General features: G+C 46.2%; 2 protein-coding genes across 7 annotated transcripts in view; one reads left to right on the forward strand and one right to left on the reverse strand.

The window, feature by feature from the left end:
- DTNBP1 (dystrobrevin binding protein 1) overlaps positions 1-14,359 on the forward strand; it is an 85,706-nt gene extending 71,347 nt beyond the window's left edge. Inside the window, exons 8-10 of the mRNA XM_084795897.1 lie at positions 5,839-5,994; positions 13,114-13,257; positions 13,981-14,359. Of these exons, the coding sequence (XP_084652023.1) occupies positions 5,839-5,994; positions 13,114-13,257; positions 13,981-14,228 (548 nt within the window). The 3' untranslated portion in view covers positions 14,229-14,359. The remainder of the gene's footprint in view (positions 1-5,838; positions 5,995-13,113; positions 13,258-13,980) is intronic.
- Positions 14,360-14,822: 463 nt separating this feature from the next.
- JARID2 (jumonji and AT-rich interaction domain containing 2) overlaps positions 14,823-23,610 on the reverse strand; it is a 187,911-nt gene continuing 179,123 nt past the window's right edge. For all 6 annotated transcript variants that reach the window (XM_084795892.1, XM_084795895.1, XM_084795891.1 and 3 more), the window contains 6 exons: positions 22,976-23,081; positions 22,448-22,630; positions 21,852-21,982; positions 20,793-20,976; positions 20,195-20,302; positions 14,823-16,674 (listed from right to left, as the gene is read on the reverse strand). In XM_084795892.1, the coding sequence (XP_084652018.1) occupies positions 16,522-16,674; positions 20,195-20,302; positions 20,793-20,976; positions 21,852-21,982; positions 22,448-22,630; positions 22,976-23,081 (865 nt within the window). In that variant the 3' untranslated portion in view covers positions 14,823-16,521. The remainder of the gene's footprint in view (positions 16,675-20,194; positions 20,303-20,792; positions 20,977-21,851; positions 21,983-22,447; positions 22,631-22,975; positions 23,082-23,610) is intronic.

Genomic DNA, 23,610 nt, shown 5'->3' on the forward strand with positions numbered 1-23,610 from the left:
TTATACCAGAATTATTTTTAAAAATAATAAAATAAATCCATTGAAATAAAAATATTTGAAGCTAAGCCTGGTAGAATATCTCTATAATTCCAGACTTAGGAGGCTGAGGCAGGATTGTGACAAGTTTTTCATGGTTTACATACCAGGTTCCAGGCTAGACAGGGCTGCCTAGTGAGACTCTATCTCAAAAACAACAACAACAACAACAACAACAAAACAAAAAACCACCAGAACAAAAAAAAATATATATATATATAGTGTACTACATAATATATTGCAAAACTGAAAATCACTGTATTAGAGGAAATATTGGCATATCATGTTATCCAGAATTTGCATAATATATTATTAGTTACTCTTGCATTGTCATAACCAAAATACTTAAACAAGATTGAGAAGGACGGCTTGTTTTCCCTCACATTTTCACAGGGTGCAGTCCATCCCATGTGGGGGTTTGTTTGTTTGATTGATTGATTTTTATGCCTGTAATAAACACCATGACCAAAAGCAACTTGGGGAGGAAAGGGCTTATTTCATCTGATAGGGGTGTCAGGACAGGAACTCAAGGCAGGAACTGAAGCAGAGACCACAGAGACATGCTGCTTACTGAGCTGTTCTCATGCTTGCTCAGCCTGCCGCCTTATACAACCCAGGCTCACTTGCTCGACCCTCCCACATCAGTCATCAGTAGAAAATGACTCTCAGACTTGCCTACCAGCCAGTCTAATGGAGACATCTTCTCAATTAAGGTTCCCTCTTCCCAAATGACTCTAACTTGTGTCAAGCTGACAAAGAAAACTAACCAACACAATGTGAGAGGGAACTTGGGCCCTGGAGAACGTGAGGAAGTTGTAGGTTATGGCACTTTGATCTCTTAATTTCTTGTTTCTGAGGTGCACATGATTATAATCGCACCAGTCACTTCAGTACAGTGTTGCATGCTGCGTTGCTGCACAGGGGGAAGAACATGGTTTTCATCTCTGTGCTGTCTGTTGGCATATCATCCACCTCTGCTCTCTGGGTATACCTATGTGTACCTTTTCCTTGGAAAACTTGGTTTACCCGAGTTTTGGCGCTAATGTTAGTTTTATGGTATATGAAATTCTAAGTGGAAATGGTTTGAAAACATCTCCATTGTTTCTGAGAATGGGGAGGTTAAGAATCCACTTCACATCTGTTAGGTCTGGAGTTGGGGACAGAGCGTGAATCTGCTCATGAGGTTTTGTGCTCCCAATGCAGTGACTGGTCATGAACCTGGTGGCATGGAGAGTGCTCCCTCCTCAGTGAGGGTGAGCATGGGTAGTGTCTGGTGATGGTGCTTCTGGGTGGCCACTGGAGATTTTTTCTTTTTTCAGTGTCTCTGTCTCTCTCTGTCCATCTGTCCATCCATCTATCCATTAAAGCAAACCTAAGAATTGGATTGTTTCTGTTGTCAGCATATACCAGAAAAGGATTTTCTCTGCGAGAGACTAAGCTTACCCATTCACCCATCCAGTTGTTCCTCTGTAGAAGGTACAGCATCTTGATGCCACTGACCTCTCATGGCAGAGCACCAAGCCCTCTGTTAACCTTCTCCTTGCGGCATGTTGAATGGGTTAATAACTCATGAGGTCTGCTCACAGATTGAGTGCCTTTCTCAGCTATCCTTCAGTCCTAAGCTTTTTTTTTTTTTTTTAAATGGCTCTTTCTGGGGGAGGAAGTGGAAGAGCAGTGCTGTGGTACCACTGAGCTACTCTGTGTCTTTGTTCTTTAAGCTGAAACAGCTAGGAAAATACCTGTAAGAATGCCGTCTCTCTAGTATTCTTCAGATGTCATGCTCTGATTTCAAAGATCCAGATCTTTTCCGGTTGAACTAATTATTAACAGAGTTTTACTAAAAACCACACAGAATTTGGGATTAGTTTTTTTTTCCCCTGCCCAATCAAAAGTGAGTAAACACAGACTGGCTGTGGTTGGTGGTCAGTCAGCCCATGGCCTCTTAGTGATGGGTTAGAGTGAGTGCTGTGTGCAGGCCAAGGGCTGTGCTCTGAAGTGCAGCCAGGTGCACCTTGCAGGCACATCTCTCCATTTGACTATGTGCCCATCACAGAGCAGACTTCAGAGGAGGGGTCTCTGTGACCATGCAGAAGACTTTGCCTTTACAGTGTGTCTCTGGTATATATTTTTGTAAAAGCTAAGATAATAGCTATTTCCTTCTGAATAATTAATTTGTAGAAATGTACTAAGTGCTCCGGAAATGCAGATACTAGAATAGCATTTCCTGTGGCCTGAGTTTTTAGAAAACTGCACTTCAAGAGTCACTGCATTTGTTGAACAACTTTGGAACTTCTGTGGATTCTCTGTGGTGTTATAAACGGTATTTATTCTTACTTCAAGAACTTGCCTCATTCTTGACTACTGCATGGTAGATAAGGGTTTTCCTTCCACAGCTGCATGCACAAAACCTAGAATTAGTTTAGCACTAGAGAGGTGTGTGCAAGGCTGTCCCTGTGTGTGAGCTTTCCAAGCAGGGTAAGACTCCGTGAGAAGTCATTTAACTCTCCTTTTGAAAGAGTGTTGACTTGGGCTAGGCTGTAGCTTACTGATAGAGCTTGCGTGGCATGTGTTAGTGCCTGGGGTTCTTCCCAGCATCGTAAAGATCAGTGAATAAAATAAAAGCATTAATTCCAGCATTCCAGATTGTTCTTTCCCAGATACCATATAAAAATTTTAAACGCTACTGAAATGCAAGGTTTGGAAGTTGATGTTTTTAAAAATACATGTAATATAATCCTAATTCCAGGAAAATCTTCTTTAGCATCTCTCATGGAGCAGTTTGTATTGGAGTCTTGTATTAGGGGCAGGGAAGCAGGAGCAGCTTTAGGAGTGGGTGGCTGCTGGCTGGGTGGTGACTGGAGGAGCTGTGCAGCTGTTGCTAGCTAATAGAACTACAGAAGAGACGGGGTCAACTAAAATGTCTTGTATGTCTTCTTATCTAAAGGGTCTTCAGTTTCTGAGCACAGCTTTAGTACAGCTAAATATCTTTAATAAGCCCAGATGTGACAAGAATTAGGACAGTGTTACAGCCAGGGACCTTTATAAAGTAAAGAAAAAGCAGCTGCTGAAGAGACTTAGGATGAAGCTGGAACTCTCTGCAGACAGAAGTACTGTGGAAAAGAAAAAGGAGAAGACTGAACCCCAGTGAACACCAGTAAGGGTGCTCATCTATTGACCTCGGGGCACAATGGATGGCCTCCCTGCAATGTTCTGCCTGTTCCTTGCCATACAACCCAGATGATGCCCTTTTGGACTTTTGTCTTAGAAATCACTTATTTTCACACAGAAACATGTACAAATGTTTGTGAGTGAGTTTCAGAACAGCCAGGGCTATATAGAAAAACCCTAATGGAGAAAGAGTAATCCTTAGTCTTAATTATGTGAATGAAAAATTATTAAAATATCTCAGTTCATATGTAATTGTTTATTACTTTTCTTTTTACAGTCTAGATTAAGGTGTTCCATTTTTGCCCCTGCAGCAGCTTTGGGGCCATCTGTTATCAACACCTCACTGTCTTTTATCCCAAGGGCTGTTGAAAGTGCTAGACTGCAGAATGGAGTGTGGCTGCTCCTGAAATGAGCATGGTGGGTTAGTGCTTGAAAATTTTATATACATCTGTCCCACCTGTGCCCTAAGTATGACTCAGTTATGGAATCTGAAGTGGTGGTGCAGTCTTTGTGTGTTCTGAGGAACTGTCCATTTGAAATGGATAGTGCTGCTAAAGTGACTGAAGCTAAGACCTGAGCGTGGCTTGGCAATGGAGTTTGGCGACCACTTGTGGTGGAAAAATTACTCAGTATTTTTCTTAGTGTTTTTTGTTTGTTTGTTTGTTTTTGAAGGGCTTTGTTGAGACCCTGTTTGGTGGCCAACCTGCCCTAGATAGGTCATATGATCCCCAGGCAGCTGTGAATGCAGTGTAATACTTAGAACATTGTATGTTTTGGGAGAAGGGGTAATCTGATTGCATGGTTTTCAGGTTTGAATCTTGTAGGTGACAACAAAATTATATGTCCTCCTCTGCCTCATCTCTCCTCTCTCTGTCTCTCTGTCTGTCTCTCTGTCTGTCCCCCCCCCCCTTTCTCCTCTGCACTGTCCCCTCTCCTCTGTCCTTTTTCCTTTCTTTTCCTCCTTTCCCCCTCCCTTCCTTCTTTTCTTCTCTTGGGTTTTGTTTTTGTTTTTGTTTTTGTTTTTTTCAAGACAGGGTTTCTTTGTATAACCTTGGCTATCCTGAACTTGCTTTGTAGCCAGGCTGGCCTGGAACTCACAGGGATCTGCCTGCCTCTGCCTCCACTTCCCAGACTGCTGGGATTACAGGCGTGCACCACCAAGCCTGGCTTCTTCCCCAATTTTCTTACTGTGTAAAATACATTTAAAAGTCTTACCAATTTTCATCCAGGCAGTGGTGGTGCATGCCTTTAATTTCCAGCACTCGGGAGGCAGAGGCAGGTGGTTCGAGGCCAGCCTGGTCTACAAAGTGAGTTCAGGACAGCCAAGGCTACACAGAGAAACCCTGTCTCGAAAAACAAAACAAAACAAAAAGTCTTATCAATTTCCAAGCAGTACCTTAACGTTTTTTCTTTCTGAGACGAGTCTTACTGACTGAGGCTCTATGCTTTAGCTCAGCTGGCTAGCATTGAGCCCCGGGGCCTGCCTTTCTCCACCCTTGGCAGTGCTGGAGTTACAGAAATGCCCCACCGTGCCCGGCTGCTACACAGGAGCTGGGGACCCAACCTCAGGTCTTCATGCTTATATATAAGCACTTTACCACCTAGCTGCCTCATCTACCCTGATAACCTTGGTTTTAAAATGCGGAAACTCAAGCCGGGCATGGTGGCGCACACCTGTAATCCCAGGTCTTGAGAGGCAGAGGCAGGTGGATCTCCATGAGTTTGAGGCCAGCCTGGTCTACAAAGCGAATCCAGCGTAGCCAAGGCTACACAGAGAAACCCTGTTTTGAAAAGCAAAAACAAACAAGCCCTCCGCACTCCACACGTGCTCCTTCTCTCTCCCCTCCCACCCCCTCATTCCACCCTGTCTGCAGCGCTGTCTGCTCTAGATGCTTCAGTTTAGTCGCACAGTAATTTGTCTTCTTGGGACTTCTTATTTACTTAATATAATGTTCTCACAGTTCATTATGGTGGAGCAGGTGTCCAGAGTTCCTTTCTTTTTCAGGCTGAATGCCACTCCATATCTGTGTAGTTTAATGCATTTGTTGAGGATTTCCTATGTTCCAGGCAGAGAGCTGGTTGACAAGATACTAAAAAGAAAGAAATATGGTTACAGTCCTCCAGGAACTCGTCTTTTCCTGTGTTAACCTATTTCTAAATAGCCTAAAAATTGAACACAGACTGCAGAGATGGCTCTGTGTTTATGAGCACTTGCTGTTTCTGCAGAGAATGGGATTTCCGTCCCGAGCACTCACATTGGGTGGCTTGCAGCTGCCTGCACGGCTAACCCCAAGGGATTCAGCACCCTCTCCTCTGTGTGGCTATGCACAGACACATATATAATTCTTTTTTTAAACAAAGACGAACAATTAGGAAGGAATCATCAGGGCGGAGCGAGAGCTTCTTCTTAAGCTGGTGGAGAGTCAACTGAGAAGTGACAGTGCCTGATGAGCAGCTCCCTGCCATGGAGAAGCAGGCAGCAGGGAGGATGCACTGCCCAGCTGGGTACTAGGGGCAGGCGCCCAGGCCTGGAAAGCAGCACAACAGGTGGGACAGGGCTGCTGTCTTCCGCGGCAGGGTCAGGGTTGCCTCCTGTGCAGTCCCTCTGGAGCTCTCACCTACTCTTTCTCTCAGCTGAACTAGATGCAGAGCACACACAGAAGGCCCTGGAAATGGAGCACACCCAGCAACTGAAGTTGAAGGAACGGCAGAAGTTCTTTGAGGAGGCCTTCCAGCAGGACATGGAGCAGTACCTGTCCACGGGCTACCTGCAGATCGCAGAGAGACGAGGTGAGCGGGGCGCTTCCAGGCGAGGCTGCCTGAGGTGGAGGGTGTGGTCCTCGGTGGTTAGACCCCAAGTCAGAGATCGTAGTTTTGCCTCTTCCTTTTTAGTTGTAGGTTCTAGTTGAAAAATTAAAAAGTAACTTCATACAATTAAAAGCAAAATTATGCTCATATAGAATTTTGAAGAGTTTTTTGTTGTTTTATTGTGTTCAGGATCTACCAATGGCCTTAAAATTACTAGGCAAGTATTCGACTGAGCCGGGGTGGGGGTGGGGGAAATCCCTATAATTAATAGTGTGGTCCTTTCCTGACTATTGAGTCTATTTATGTCACTGGTATCAAACTCAATATCTTTGTAGCTGACTTTTAAAATATCAGAGAGGTTTTCCCCTAGTATTAAAAATTCTCTGGTAGGGGGACGGGCAGCAGGGAGCAAGGTATGATGGCACCTGCCTTTAAATACCAACACTCAAGAGGCAGAGGCAGGTGGATCTTTGTGATTTCAAGGCCAGCCTGGTCTACAAAGTCCAGGACTGCCAAAGATACACAGAGAAACCTTGTCTCGAAAAACAAACAAGCAAAAATTCTTTGAGGGGCTGGAGATAGTCATTGGTAAAATGAGTGCTTTGCTTTGTATGCTTGATGCTCCTCAGGATAACCACAGAGGTTGAAAAAAAATAGAAAATGTATTTTAAGGGAGATTGTCTTTATCAGAACGTACCACAACAGAAGTCATCCTTTGGTATTTGGTTCCAGGACCTCCCCCATAGAGACCCAAATCCCTGGAAGCATAAATTTTTTATATATAGTGGCATACTGTATGTAACTTATGGCATCCCCAGGCACTGTCAAGCATCTTCATGCGACTTAGATTTCCTGCAGCGTAAGTCCATGTCCACAGTTAGCCCCACTGCTTAGAGAACAATGGGTGGAGAGCAGTTTTGGTACATGTTTAGTACAGGCCTTACTTAGTCCTCCACTCACAGTTATGTATTCTAGTACCTTCTCCAGTTGATTGGTGTTGTGAGGACTTGCGTCCAGGCTCCCTCTTGTCTCTCCTGAGAAACTGTCTCCCTCTGGAGGTACAGCTGGGGTGAGCAGGGCAGCTTGTGTTTTCCCTCTGGCAGGAGGTATACAATCTGCCCAGCAACATATAGGCAAGTTGAGGCTTCCCTGTCAGAGGCCTGCCATCACTTCTGTACCCTCCCTCTTTTCCATCTCTGTGGGCTCCTTCTCTGCGCTCCCTGCTTTCCCAGTCCTGCTCCCCCTCACTTATCTGTCATTTCTTTCTTCCTTGTCATCCAGCTGGATATCCCCACCCAGAGAGGCTACAAGAAAACGAGGAAGGACAGTTTTGCAGGGAGACTGCTGCCCCAGGATGTGCTCGTGGTCACAAAGTTAGCTTTATTAAACTGGTGGTTAGCCCAGGCCCGACGTTAACATTTCTTTCTCAAGACTCTGCTTCTTGCCAGTTAAACCCACTAATCCCCAAAGGCCAAAAGTGTTTCCTCAGAACATGGCATTTGGTAACTCGGTGCTGGGGCGGCCTATGCAGTGGCCCGCTGAAGCTCCTGTGGGGCAAAGGGGAAACTTTGTGCCAGCAGTTTGCCAAGTACCAGAGAGAGCAGCGGTTCTCAACCTTCCCAACGCTGAGACCCTTTAACAGTTCCTCATGCTGTGGTTACCCTCAACCATAAAATTATTTTATTGCTACTTCATAGCTGTAATTTTGCTGTTATGAATTGTAGTGTAAATATCTAATATGCAGGATATCTGGTATGTGACCCCCCCAAAGGAGGCTGGACCCACAGGCTGACAGCTGTTGATATAGAGGGACTTAAGCACACCTTACAGCGGAGGCTGATACTAGCATGCAGCATGGCTCATGCAGGAGATGGTTTTCTTCTTGGCCTGTAGGCAGCCCTCTGTGTTCTTTCTTGTGACCAATATTGGTGTGTAGGGTTTCTATTGCTGTGAAGAGACACCATGACCACAGCAACTCTTATAAAGGAAAACATTTAAGTGGGGCTGGCTTACAGTTCAGAGCTTTAGTCCATTGTGGCCATGGCAATGTGCAGGCAGACATGGTGCCGGAGGAGGAGCTGAGCAGGCAGCAGAAGGAGCCTATGTGTCACACTGGGCATAGCTGGAGCATAGGAGACTTCAGGGCCACCCCCACAATGACATATTTTCTCCAACAAGGCCACATCTATTCCAACAAGTCCCTATGGGCCAAACATTCAAACACATGAGTTTATAGTGGCCATGCCTATTCAAACCACAGTCTGGTATCTTTTAATATATTTATATTTAATTAACTTTATTTGTACTTTGGTGTGGGAGCATGCTAGGCAAAAGCTCAGACTACACCTCTAGTCCTTGGTGTATCTTACAAAGGTACTAATCTTGTCTTGGGTCACAGGCCTTGTGACCTCCTCTAACCTTAATTACTTGAAAGTCCCATATTGAAATACTCATATCGTGGGTTAGTTAGCATTTCAACAGATTAATTTGTCCATACAGATATACCCACCCTAGCGAAGCTGCCCTTTGTGCAGGAGAATAGACTCTGACAACATTGTAAGAACTCTTTATTCCTGAGAAATTTAACTCCACCCTGTTCAGTTTGGCCCAGCACATCTTCAATGTGTGTTTTGAGGCCAAAGAAGACAAAGAGGGAATAACAGTGCCCCTAAGATGCTTCTGTATTGTCAGGGAGACATGAACATACAACCTTGTGGGATGCTGAGCAGGAGCTTTTGGGTCCAAAGGCACTCGTCTCTGGCTGGCATGCCTTAGAGGCCAGCTAGGAGCAGGTCTTGCTGCACTCTGAGGCTCGCAGAGCCTAGTGCATGGTCAGGAGAAGGCACACAATAGGTCCTGCTGTGCATAGCAGTGTTCAGGGGGCTAAGCATTGTGATTGGGAACATCTCAAAACTAATTCTCTTCACGCTGCCAGAACATGTTTGGATATTTTTTATAATTAAAAAATTAAATTTAAAAAAAGAAACTAGGAAGACGTTGGCAATATGTGTATCTTTCAAGGAATCTGCCTTTGCCGTCTGAGCAGTAATAGTCAGGTACCTTAGCTGTGGAAAACTGCTACGGACTTCCTACCTGGACAAACACCCTATACTTGAGGGATCTTCACATCAGTCAACATAAAAACATGTCTCTAGTGGGTGGGCATTTTGGACTCATTCCATGAGATCAGACATAGCAGTCTGAACTTTTCTTCATTTCAAAAATTGGAGTTACTCCATAGAACTTTGTATCAAGAAATGTGCCAGGAGAGAATGCAAGTCCAACTGTGACCTCAAGAGCCATATTGAGGTTGGAAGCCTGTGGTACAGGGAGCAAAAGCAGGCTCCGTGGCAGGCCATTGCAGACCTGCAGTTCATAGTGTGTTAATGAGGGCCTCACTGGGCGCAGAAGGTCCCCTGCACCTGACATGATCTCTCAGAGGAACGTCTTTGATTTTGTGTGTCCAGGTGTCCTGACCTCCAGGTTTTGGTCAGCTATCCTGGGAGATAGTCTGCTGTGGCTGATACCTAGATCCTTATTCCAGGTTAGATTTCAAGTTTTTTAAGATCTCTGCTGGCTAACTGACAGATTAAGTCCCAGGAGCTACGCCTGCCTGTACCCCGCTAGACTCAGCTCTCTAATGTTCAAGTGGACTGAGAGAATGAGGTAAAGGCATATGCCCTGTGAATGCTCACAGCCAGCTTAGGAAAGGTAGAACGAGCAGATGAAAATGTGGCCACACTTGAGCCCAGCACAATTGGTTCTAACACAAAGTTACCAGCTATGGAGTCCCTTGTAGAACTCTGGATTATTGTGCTTACTATTGGTTTTCATCTTAATTAGGAAGTGTTTTCGATATTTACCAAGAGGCACATTTTAATATTTGCTTTAGATATTTTTTAAAATGTTATAGAAGCCAGGAGTGGTGGCGCACGCCTTTAATCCCAGCACTTAGGAGGCAGAGGCAGGTGGATCACTGTGAGTTTGAGGCCAGCCTGGTCTACAAAGTGGGTCCAGGACAGCCATGATAGCAAAGAGAAAACCTGTCTCGAAAAACCAAAACAACCCTCCAAAAATGTTATAGACTATTTCAGGATACGAAGCCATAAATAATGTCAGTGTCCATGAATTCCTCAGTATCCATAGTAGAACAAAATTTCACCAGCCCATTCAGTCCTCTGTGCCACTTTCATGATTGTGGTGGTTTGAAAGAAACGCCCCCATAGAGTCATGCCTGGTAACCAGGGAGTAGCACTATTAGGAGGTGTTGTTGGAGGATATGTGTCACTGGGGACAGATTTTGAGGTCTCAGATGCTCAAATCAGACCCAGTGTGGCTCATAGTCTCTTCCTGCTGCCTTCAAATCCAGATTCGGAACTCAGCTACCCCACCAGCACCATGTCTCCCAGCATATGACAAGCTCCCACCATGACAGTAAAAGACTAAATCTGATCTGTAACCCAGTCCCAATTAAATGCCGTGGTCCTGGTGTCCTAGGACAAGGATGATGTCCACTCCCTTGGAGTCAACTCAACCCTATCAGTGACTAGCATTCATGGTGCATCTCGAGCATCTTGACCCCCAAACATGAGGCAGGCACACACACTCACACACACACTTACACTCACTCACTCGCTCAAACACAAAAAAACTGTGTGTGGTGTGAGATTTTTAAAACCTCAGAGTCCACCCACCTGCAGTGACACATCACCTCCAACACCTCACCTCATAATCCTCCCAAGCAGTTTCACCAACCGAGAAGCAAATACTCAAATACATAAGCCTATGGGGGGCGGGGCATTCTCATTCAAACCACCAGCAGGCAAAGTACCTTCCAGCACCATGAATACTAGCCAGTAGGGTTGAAGATTCGAGTTGGGCAGCAGCTTGACTTCTCAGTGTTCGATGACATTCGTGGTCTCTTCAGCAATAGAGCCTTACCAACAAGCTATGGAAGGAACCATTAGCCTTGGACAGTAAGTTGTTTATTGTAGCTCTACCTTGTCTTCCTTTCACTGAGTCTGGATGTTGACTTTCACAGTTCTTATACACAATATTTCTCCAGATGACTGGCTTTGGCAGTCTTATGTTTTAAACCTGTAACTACAGATTAGGACACGCCACTGTGATTTTTCTAAGAGTTACATTTCATTTAGTAGTTGAACTTATGTCAGAACAGCATTAGTCTTCTAGCCCAGTGTCAGCTGAGTGCTGGATACAGAAAGCTAGACTCCACCCACCTCACTCCCATTACCATGTCTGTTCTTGTTTCAAGTTCAGTACACTTAGTCTCAAGTCTGAAATTGCAATGTTCCTAAAACTCACAAGTGACCAAATTTTTGGAATTTGGCATTGGATCACATCACCACACATTATCCTGAGTGGATGAGCACACCCTAGACACTATGGGACCCCTTGCTAGTCTGTTCTAGTGTTTTGCTTATGTTTTCAATGGAAAATGTGCCAAAACATCCTTAGTTCTCAAACACTTTGCATATCACTGATCATAGACTTTGCTTTGGCACAGATCAGTTTTGTTGGTTTTGTTTGTTTTGTTTTGTGGAGATAGGGTTTCCTGTGTAGCCCTGGCTGTCCTGGACTCGCTTTGTAGTTCAGGCTGGCCTTCAACTCACAGAGAGCCGCCTGCTTCTGCCTCCTGAGTGCTGGGATTAAAGGCGTGCCCCACCACGCCTGGCAAAGATCAGTCTTTGTAGGCAGGTATGACAGTACATGCCTGTGCTCCCAGCACTCAGGCTTGGCAGGAGAGCAGAACTTTCTTTGGGCATCTTTATTTTTTTGGTTAGTCATCAAAGAGGAGGTACATTAGCATTCCCCCTAAAATGGATGTTTTTATTCTCCCAATTTTTAGTTTTAATACCATAGTGATCAATACAGCTCTAAGTTCTTTAGACACATGCATTTGAGGCTGAGGCAGGAGAATCACACAACTGGAGTTTTTAGGTGGGATCTTAATGTGCGTATATACCCTAAGGCATGGAACACAGTCTTGTCTCAGCCTCCTCCCCTATGCTGAGATTGAAGGTACGACAGCCACCAGGCTAGGTTTACTTCATTCCCCTATGATCAGCTTGGCCTGTCCTGAAAATCCAACAGATCCTTTTCCTTGCTGAGGCCAAAGTGTAGGCTAGAAGACTGCTGAAACCACAAGCACCCACCCCCAAGAACTCCACTGAGCATCAGTGCCTAATGGAGTGCCACTCCCTGCCCCACCCCAGCAGCTATGAAAGCAGCAGATATATATGTTCAAGCCCACCCTGCCCAAGCTTATCCTGACTGGCTCAGAATGACTGGTCAGAACTGTCTACTTTACCTAGAGATAGGTCATACACTTTAGTGAACTTGGATGTTTATGTGCCTAAAGCTAATCCAACTCCTGCTTCCCCTGAACAACACAAAACTCTTAGTTGTCCGGAATGTCAGCACCTCTCTGTCTTCCTTTGTGGGAGTGGCTATGTGTGCTCATGTCACACTGTGGGGAATTTTCTACCCTCAACTTGTGCAAGTCTACATTTCAGTGGTGAACTTAGTTATCTGGTCCATCTTAGAAGCCTTTCTGACACTGGTGTTGTTTTTGTTTGTGCTGCCCTTCACTTTTTAGGGATTTCCTTGTCTCTGAAGCCAAGTTCATAACACATACATCCAGAACAGCTAGCATCCCAGGCCCTAGCTTACTCCTAGGATTACTTTCTTGGCTGGTGGTTGGGAGGTGGCTAAGCAGTCCTAAGAGGCATCCTGCCTTGGGCACTGTGGCCCTGTCTCCTACTGCTTGTGTGAGCTGCTGCTCTCATTCGACCAGCATGAATGTGTCCATTTCAATTTCGGTACTGCTGGCCTAGGAGGGAATTCCCTTGACTTCCTACTGACCCTTCAAAACAGCTCCTACCTACCCTGCATGTTACAGGAGCACCCTGTTCCAAATAGCAGCTACAAACAAGGGGCTGAGGATAGAGATAACAGGTTAAAACTGGGATGTCATTTGGTGATGGCAAAAGCTGGGAGAAAATAGTATGATTAGCCTAATAGTGATAAAACTCACCATTTAATATGAAAAGCAAAAGGTGCAATTTCTTTTCTTCTCAGAACCCATGGGCAGCATGTCATCCATGGAGGTAAATGTGGACATGCTGGAGCAGATGGACCTGATGGACATCTCTGACCAGGAGGCTCTAGATGTCTTCTTGAACTCTGGTGGAGATGACAGCATTGTGCTGTCCCCTGGTTTGGGTAAGAGTTGTGGCCAGACCAGTGTCAAACCTCCTCAACCCAACTTCCAAGAATCCATTTTTCACTTATAGGAAGTAGAGTGAGGCAAATAAATACATGCTGCTCACTGGTCAGCATCTTAAGTACCCCATCCCACTGCCTCCATGAGCAGGGCACAGAGATAGGGCTCCATTGGACTGTTAGCTTGCCTGTGTGGCTCACAGTGTTTTCTAAGCTTCTGCTCCTTTTCCCCCAGGAGTGTGGACTCCAATTTCATTCCTTTTGTTTGTATACCACTACACAGCCAATCTTTTAGCTTCTTCCATATGGAGGCAGCCCTCAGGCCTCGGGGATAGGCCACAGTACTGAGGGTCCAATTCCTCTGACCTAACCCTCCCCCTCCCTCCTCCTCTCAGCCCTCTTCAGAGCTAAGAATGATTTAGTGACTAGTTGTGTGTAAAATTGGGTAATTGGTAATGGCTAAATAATTCTGAGTTCCAGTATAAAGGAGATGAAGGAGCTAAAGGGTCATTTAGGTTATCAAGGTTTGGTGCATGACTTGAGCATGTGCCCTTTGCCTTGTCGTGGTCTTTTCCAGTGTCACAGTACAGAATAGGTGGTCAGCCAGCTTGTTTACCTGTGGCTTCTGCTGAAAGAGAAACTAGGCTGTGGGACAAAAGGCAGCCCTCACACCGTTGTCCTTGATGGCAATCCCAATCAGATTCTTGCTACTTTCTTCAACAGCGCTGGAATCCAACCCCCGTCAGAATGAAATGACTCTTCCGATTCCAAATCCCTCAGAATCAGCACTCCAGCCACCTGCCTCACCCTCTGCCTGCACTGACCTGGACACCGCTGATGCTCCCCTTGTCCAGTCTGATGAGGAGGAGGTGCAGGTGGACACTGCCTTGGTCACATTACACACGGACAGAAAGGCCACCCCAGGTGCCAGTGATGACAGTGACCAGTGTGACTCAACTCAGGACATTTAAATGACTTGTCAGCTGTGTGCAAGATCCTCCTGCACAGCTTAGAGTTTTTTGATGTTATATACAATTGCTAATGGTATATGTAAGAACCATTAGAGAAGAGCTCACAATAAAGCGTATGGATTAAACAGTAAGCCACCGGTGAGTATGTGGGGTTGTACAGAAAGGCCTCTGCTTTGATAGGTACGTGCAGCTGGTATGACCAAGAGTTCTTAAAGGAGCACAGGTATGGATGGCCACTGAGAGAGAGAGGACCTGGGCCAGGCTGTGTGGGCTCCATTCCCTACCTTAACAAGGGGGGGAAAAGGAAACGTCATTATCATGTAGTTAATAGTGTTCAAAGGGATCGGAAAACCTAAATTCTGTGTCCATCATCGTCAAGCTAGAGCCTCTATCAATACTGGAACACGTGGGCCTCAACAGAAATAAACTTGAGCCAAAACAGCCTTGCTTGCTCTTCTACAGGGAAGGTGCTCCTATCCCCACTAGAGTCTCAGCAGCTCCACTCCCTCGCCAGAGAGAGGCCCTACAGCCTCTGCCACACTGCGCAAAGAAAGCCCATACCCTTCCCTCACTTTCCACAAGACAAACAAGATGTCCAAAAAACTTGTTTTTTATTATTAAACCTTGTAGTACAAACCTGAAAAGTAAACAAAGAACTGGCAATAAACCACACGGAGCCCTCCCTGAGGGAGGGGTGCAGAGCAGCGCTAATAAATTAAATGTCAAACTGTAAGCCATAGGCGAAAGTTTACTGTCAAAAAGAGGGAAAAGTACACAGCAAGGCCATAAAAACTGGACAACCACATTGGAAAACACTCGACTGTTATGTAATCGTTAAATATTCCAAAACAGTTCAGTCTTCTGCAACAACAACCACCAAAGTGGATCCTAGGACGTTCCTGGCAGTCACCACTGGCAAGCTCAGTGCAATATGGGTAGCTACGGACTGATCCAATTATGCAACAAAGAACAGCTTGTGAAAACAGTTTCCCTTTTTTATTCCACACATACTGTACACACAACCGGAGAAGGGCAACAGCTACTCCATTACCATGTTTTGTTGTTGTTGAGTGATGTAAGCAGCACTTATAAATGTTACAAGAAAAACCCTGTAAGCATCCAATCCAGCCGATGAAGAAACTGAAATGTAAGGCTTTTCTTCATCTTTTCTTACCCCTCCCCTCCCCCCACCAAGAAAAGGCTCAAGTATTTAAAACAATTTACAGGAGTATGTACAAAAGGGATGGGATTATTTTTTTTCTTTTTCTTTTTTGTTAAAACATGAAGAGAAAAAATAGACAAGATGAGTACAGATGTATTTTCACATTCAAAAAAGAACTGCAGACTTAGTGGCTCTAATAAGTGTGTTTGAAACAAAGATTAATGCTGATGTGTGAGTGAAATAAGCAGAGAGATGGAGGTGGAATGTCAGGAAATTGCACGTGGATGACAGGGAAGCACTTACAGTCAACTACTGTTTCCTCCTTTCCTCAAGGATGCTATTGAAGGGTTTTTTCTTTTTCTTTTTCTTTTTTTTTTTTTTTTTTGATAAAGTAGCCAACAGCACCAAAAAAATAACAATGGATTTCCTAATGAAATCAGGCACAGGTCTCCCTCAGTGACCCTCCAAGGCAGGCAGTCTTTGTCTTCGTCCTCTTCTTCGAACGGATGCATAGTGATGTGCTGGTATGAGAACCTAGTCACGCGAACCTCACATTTTGCCTTCAGCTGCCATAACTGCCCAGCCAAACAAATGGGGCTCTCTGGTTCCGAAAGTTACAAACTCCCCTTGCACATGACAGAAGAAAAGACAGCCAAAGTAAAGCCATTTCAAGTTTCTTTTTTTCCATGTATATGTGTGTGCGCGTGTGTCTTCTATCCCTTTTCCAATCTAGAAAAATCTGCTCGTGTGACTGATGATTTTAAAATTTGTTCTCCAAACTTCACCCTCTTCAAAAAGGGGTTAAAAAGCCTTTATTCCCCAACAGTTATCAAACAAAACAAAAATAAAACAAAAAGGCTTTTGTCAGCCACGGGGCGATACAAATTAATACAGCCCCTCAAGGGTTTGTAGACAGTGAGTGTACGGCAGCTTCCAAACCTGACTGCAGTATCTAGCTATCTACGTACAAAAACTTGAACAGTTTAATGCTAAAACAAAATCAGTTCTCTAAAACCAGAAGAAATTCTTCTTTAGAGCTAGTGCAAAGACAGCTTGTATCCTACAGCAAGTACTCCAAACTAGAATATAGTAATTACAAAAAATATATAAGTGACCATGGGTTCAATGTCTTCATGAGGATGGCAGCCGAGATGGCGGCACGTCCACGGTCGCTCTCTTGCGGGGGCCTCTTTTTGGTGTGGGTTTGTTGAGACAGTTCTCAATGCTGCCGTGTTTGCCAGACACTTTGCCACATATCTGGTTGACCAAACTGATGATCTGCTCCTGCCATGGAGGACAGACAGACAACAAGTAGTTAGTGCAGCAAAGGGGTCACAGGGACCAAACCTTAACCTTCTAAGACAAGGGGGACTGGGCATGAGCAGGCTCTCCAAACAGCTCTAGGATTCAGGGAAGCAGGACTTGTGAGTGGACAGGACAGGATGGGGCTGGGGTGACTGCTCAGATGATGACTGTTGTTGCCTCCCTCTTACAGTGCCCACTACTGTCAAACAACATTTCAGCAGGAGCTCTGGGACTTGACACCTTTGGCCTCTAGAGTACTTGCATTCACATGTAGATACCTACCCTCCCCAAACTCCCTTAAATGCCTGTCCTACAAAGGAGAAGCAGCTGCCTCCTAGCCTGGCCCTGTTTCAGATATTTGAGGGTACTGTGGAAACTGTTGCTGCAGTTATCTCTTAGAGGGTCAGTGTAAGAAGTCTAGAAATTAAGAACAGTGTCCAGATCTCAGACAAACTACGCCAACATAGCTGAGGAGAATAGAATGGCCAGCCACATTTGCTGACAAGGCCCTGCAGTCAAGCTGCCTGCTGCGCTTGGGACGATGTAAAGTTCTCCACCAAGTCAGTTGGCTCATGTAGTTCACTCTGTGCTAGAGGAACAGCCACATCCCTATACTTCACCCAAAAGAACCACTCATCTCTCTACCAAGAAGTATCCATAGGTGGGTGTGGTGGCCCAGCCCCGGCTCACAGCGCTAGAGAGGTTGAAGCAGAAGGACCTGCCTGGAACAAACTGGAGGAATGTCTCAAAAAACAGAGAATACAGGCTGGGAGCCCAAATGCCCAGCACAGTGTCTGAGCCCCAACAGTGAGGAATGGAAGCAGCCCGGACAAAAGATCCCTGCGGTTCACACAGTCAAGCTATAGAAGGCTGTGAAAATCTAGCGCCTGCAGATCTGCCTCCTTGTGCAAACTGCCTGGCTGTCTTCAGGCAGCCAGGTTCTGTCAAGTGGCCTGGTATCACGAAAACTCAGCTCTTCCTGGGGGCTTCACAACACGTTGAAGAGTGACTCGACTAGCTCCATGAGGGGTGGAACTAAGAGCTTGCATTGATATACAGACTACATTTCGAATCAACCAACTGAGAACTGGTACTGACTCCCTTTACTACAGTAAGCTCCTGGCAGAGGGAGAGCTGCTAAGTGCATTTTTTTTCCATATACACTAGCTGACTTCCCGACTAGTCATCAGACCAGATATGCTGGTGTTCTCTCAGGACTTTGGTCACAGAAAATGTTGATCTACAAAGACCAGGTGGCTTCCTACCCCACTACTTGGCTTCTAGCAGCACTTTCAGAAAAGTGCTTTTGAGCTGCCCTGATGAGATGTGCACATTCCCTGGCCCTGCCTGCTGCTGACAACTCTGTGCCCTAGCTGGGGGCTTTCTTTGTAAGAAGCCTATGGTGCAGTAGGCCAGACACTAACTCCTACTCATTGCTGGGATTTAATTTTAAGTACATTGTGACACTTACTGTGACAAAGTACAGAAGTTATTGCCACTGAACAAAAACGGGTGCAAATAGACCTACTTTCTGATTTCCAACCTTTTAACTCAGATGTCAGTCTGACCTACACTTGACCCAGCCTCAGCAAGCCTGGAACAAGTATGTAAAGGCCTTGAATGTACTTTAACTGTCTACCCGATCAAGCTTCAAAGAGCACAGCCAAGGAGACAAGTTGAGGGAAGCAGAAGATTCTGTTACCAGCATTAGGACTAGAAGGCAGATCGTGGGAGCACATGGGTGATGCGCTGCACAGCCAGCCAGAGCTGGGGAACACACGGTGATGATGGCCACTGTCCAAAAGATGGTGCCCAAACAAGGGCACCAGGCTGCCAAATGTGTAACATCAGCCAGACCAGGATTAGCACCAGGACTGCAAACTGTAGTCCAGAGATGGGTGTGCTGCAGCCTGTGAAACCCGGGGATGGCTGCTTGAGATGTTCTCCAACCCAAAGGGCGGTTAGAAGGACCTCAAAGACCAAAAGCAGGCACAGAGCAGGTTGCAAACAGAATGAATCTGAATAATACTGAGAGTGTGCAAAGCAGTGAAGTGTACGTGCAACATCACAGATGCTAGAAGACCAACTCGGATGCTAACTGGAGCTGTCGTAGTGAGATGGTCTATCTGGACTGGGGTTCCACTATAACATTTGTTCTCAACCTGTGGGTCACAAGCCTCTCTGGAAGTCAAGCAACCCTTTTACAGGAGTCTAGTATCCTATGTCCTGCATATCAGACATGACAGACATCATCATTCATGACTGTAGCAAAATTACAGTTAGCAACAAAAATAATGTTATGGTTGGGAGTCAGTCTGTACAGCATGAAGAACTGAATTAAAAGGGTTGCAACACTGGGACTGTTGGGAACCACTGATTCAGAAAGTGAGGTGAATGCAATGTGTAGAAATGTATGTAGAATCCAAAAGCAAGAAAAAAATGTATGGAGCTGAAGGAAGAGACAGTGTGGATCTCACATGGGCACGCATGTGGAGCCATATTCCAGGGCCACCGGGAAGTTAGGCTCTCACTCTAAAGCATTCAACTATGCACACGGGACACGGGACCAGGGGTGAGTGAGGAGCAGCCATGGGTAATAGCTGGTGTCCACATCATGCATGGAGCATCACCACCACCACCACCACCACCCCCAGCACTGAGTCAGTGCTAATTTCAGAGGTGCAGAAATATGTTCACCACATCAGTCTGCAAGGGCAGACACAGTCTGTTCCCTGCCCTGTCAACACACAGTCCACAGCAAAGAAAATCCCTTCTACATACCTCCTGGCTATACTGACAAGGAAAGGGCAGGGATGCTAAGTATCTCATGAGGTTGCCCTCTATTCTAGGACTAGACCCCAGGCCAGTCACAGCAGTACTCCTTTCTTTAGTAACTAGGGCAGTGTAGACCTGAGAACCCATGCCATTCACTTAAGGCTTGCTGGCTGGCTAGCATTTGCCAGTGGCTGTACAAGATCAGGAGAAGCAAGGTATGATTTAGTAGATGTAGGAAAGGAAGTTTGTTTAAAAAAAAAAAAGACAATAGGCTCAAAAGAGCAATGCCACCTTTAGGGTATCCCAGCAAGGAACATGGGCAAAGATAGAAGTCACCTGGCTAGGAAAGTTGGCAACCATATTGCTGTGTGCTGAACAACCCACAGGAGAAGAGTGTTCCCAGAAAATGGCCTAGGAGGCAGCTTTCTCTGACCTACACTGAACAGTTTCTAGAGCCACAAGAAAATGCTCTGTGCAGAGCTTGAGTAGTCTGAAGGCAAAATGTAAGGTTCACGGCAGGGTCAACAGCCCTGGAGGGCCAGGCACCTTCTGTGCAAGAAGCAAACTTGCTGAATAGACACAGAAATCTGGCAGAGGCTGTGTGAACAGGAGAACATGGAAAGAGGTTGGGAAGGCAACAACAGTGTGTAGATTGAGCTAATAATGTCATCTGGGCTAGGGAGGGTTCTGTGGCACTCAGGGGCCCTGCCCAGGTCACACTCACCTCATCATAGCGGTACATCAGCTTCAGCCCACGGCAAGACTTCTGCTTCTCCACATGGCGCAGCGCACACTCCAGGCAGAATACAACATTCTCATTCTCCTGTACCACCTGTAGAAAAAGGGTTCAGGAAGGCCTGTCCACACATCTGGCCAAGCCAAGGGTAAGTGTCTCACAACAGTACAGACTGATGAGCCACAGGGCCTACAACTAGGGCAATGAGGGGAAGGTGGCAAGAAAGGAGGAGCCCTCAGTGGTTGTCATGAGCAATGCACGTTGTTAGCATGAATAAAACACCACCAACATTCATCTTTATTGCCAGATTGACAGAATTTAGAATCACCTCTGGGTATGTATTAGGGTGTTTCCCACAAAGTCTTAAGTGCATGTGAGCACCACCATCAATGGGGCAAAGCCCTGAGCAGAATTAAGAGGGGGGGGGGGGGTCGGGGGAGGTTTCCAGGAGTAAATACAACTGCCCACTGTGGCCAGCTGACTCATGGTCCTCTTACCAAACTGTAAGGAGGCAAGGACCTGTATGCAGCCCTGAGATGGGTTGCTGTTGGGGACCATGGTGGGTCTAGACTAAACTCAGACTTACCATCGAGAGGTAGCACAAATGCTGGCATATCTGGCACCTCCTCTCTGACGTTTCCAGCTGCAGCCATTTTCGAGGCTTTTTCTTCCCATCCGCCACCGTGCTGTTGCCATCATGGCTGCCATAGCGTGCGGAAGAGTGAAGGCCAGCCTCAAACAACTGCCTGCGCTGCCGCAGCTCTGTATCCCTGTGCAGGTAGGTAAGTGGCGGGCACCATGAAATGGTTGCATGCCTGTAATGGTCACCTGCTCCCCTTTCAGAAGTCATGCCATGACCCCTTTGTCCTAGACATGCCTAAGCCATGGGATGAGAAGCCCAGCAAACCTTCCTATAGCCCCAGGCAGGGACCATGTTCTTTGGTCCAAAGGGCAGATGAACCTCAAGGCCATGGGGTGGCTGGACTTTGCCTAAGGCTGTAGATGTCGTTGCACAAAGCTAATAATAAAATTTAATTATCTGCTGGTCCTACACTTGACTTTATGTAGCTGGTGAGCATCCCTCCCCCAACATTATCAGGAGCCCTTTTCCCTGAAGAGGGAGCAGCCTCATGAGGATTCAAATGAGGTAAGAGGTCAACACAAGGAACCCCGCCCAGTGCTTCAGTGACTATCTGGCCTGCTTGAAGCTGAGAAGTACCTTCAACATGTGTGGGATACAAGTGGGCCAACACAAGAGGATCAAACAATTTCACAACAGAGTTACATGATGGTGCTTCCTAAATTCTCTACAGTATGTGTGCCTGTATCTGCCAAGAGAGCCAAGGGGCATGGTGGGACCTTCTCCATATTAACCACCCCTAAAGCTTAGAGCAAAGTATTACAACAAAAAGGCAAGTTCAGCATTGACCACAAAGCAATGATAGCTTGGGATTGTACTCTTATGTTCATATTGGCTCGCCAAGCCCTTCCCAATATCATAAAGGAACACAATAGAGGAAGTAGCACAGAACAAAAAGGGCTTCAGATCTTATGAGCCTCAAGGAACTGCCCATTGCTGTTGAGCTCAGCCCTGAAGCCAGCTCTGTGGCTTCCCCTCAACTCCTGAGACCGAGGTCTACAGTACCTGAGCTCATCCAGAAGGGCTGAGATGGTACTGAGGGTGGGGCCATTTTCCTTTTTTGCTTCTGCTTGTGCAATCTGGTAGAGCAGCTTCTCCATGGAGAATGGCTTCGCTATATGGCGGCGCTTCATCTCCTGAAAAAGGAGTCAGCTTTAGAAAAGGGTCCATTCCCATGATTAAGTGTGAGTCCAGGTTCACAGTGGCAGGGAGGCGGTGTCAATTTCTAAGTGGCCATTGGACTTGGACCAATGCTATTAGCTGGGCAGCCACTTAGCTTACCTGAAGAACAGTACCAGATTCCAGGAAAAGCCCTGGCACCTTGTTGCCAGTGTGAGGTAGCACCACAGCTCAGACTGGACAGAGATGTTCTATGTAATCAGGTCCAAGGTTAACCTTATATATTTCTGGGTGGTCTCCCCACAAATGTGGGATAGCCAGTAATAGAAGTCAAAAGCTTTCATGACAGAAACCTCAAAAACAGTCTTTCCTATAAAACCTTCCTAGTAATTATTGAGGATCTCCTCCCCTACCCAACTGTGAAAGGCCCTCAGAGAAAGGTGAGTTTACATATGATGCTGAAGAGACACCTGCTCACTTACCTTGGCAGTCTCAAAGCCCATGCTTGTCCACTGGGTGGTAGCAAAGTGCACTGTTTCTGAGACGTTGTAGCCACAACATATTTTGGACACAAATGATCCCGGAAAGCAGACAACAAACTGTCCACTCTGCTGTACAGTCCTGTGGACCTTGATCCCCTCTTTGCACAGCACCTCTGGGGAGATCTGAGGAGATAATGCCAACTGAGATGCATGTCCTTCCTCACCCTGCCAGGCAACCCTTCTGCATGGCCTAAGGACACCAGTCAGGTTATGTGAAAGTTCAGCTGACAGGAACACTGAAGGAGGGGCTGCTCAATGAGCCAGATTATGATTCTCCTTCAGAAAATATCAAACAATCATGAAAACGTAAGTTGCTGTTTAACGTAGTGGTGACGGCAGGTTTCTACAAGGCAGAGGCCATGGTAAGCACACAGCCCTTTTGGAGCACTTCCCAACACCACCCTGCTGACACGGAACACAGCTCTGTCCCCAGGAGGACCCAGCTGTTGCGCAGAACAACCGACCTACCATGACATTGTTCTCTAGCATCTGCAGGCCTGGAGTGCCATTGGCCTGGAGCAGGGTATGGACCACGCCCTCCAGCTTGTTCTCCTCCTCAGCAGGAATGCAATACCTAGGGTGTTGGAAACAGGAGACATTTGGTGAGACCTCTGTGAGGCAGCTGGGCTGGAGTGCTGGCCCAGTGCCTTGCTCTGTCGCCATTGGCTACTTATGCCTAGCACAAGCCAAACCACAGGCACAGCTTATACACATGGCTCCCTTTCTATGCAGATCTGACCCACAAGGTAAGCCAAAAGCCGTGGAGACAGCCAGATAGTAAAACCTTCTATAAATCAGAAGCAGACTAAACAATCCTCAGCTTATGTGAGCTCTCTGACACTGAAAAACATGGTCTAGTTCTCAAGCATAGAAACAGTATTTGAAACTGTTCATGACAAGGGTACTGAGGTCACTGCACCAAAGGCAACCAAGGGAGGTTGCCTGAGGCTAGGAAGGGACTTGGAAAGGGGCAAAGCCCAGTGCACATACACACAGACTCCATTTGGCCCATCCAAAGCTACAACTGCTGGGAAACGGGCAATGTCCACAGAGACCTGGGGAGCTCTTACTCTCTACTAATGTGCAGCACAGCTTGAAGCATT

Source organism: Acomys minous, assembly GCF_964271855.1.
Source record: "Acomys minous genome assembly, chromosome: 9".
NCBI lineage: Eukaryota > Metazoa > Chordata > Mammalia > Rodentia > Muridae > Acomys > Acomys minous.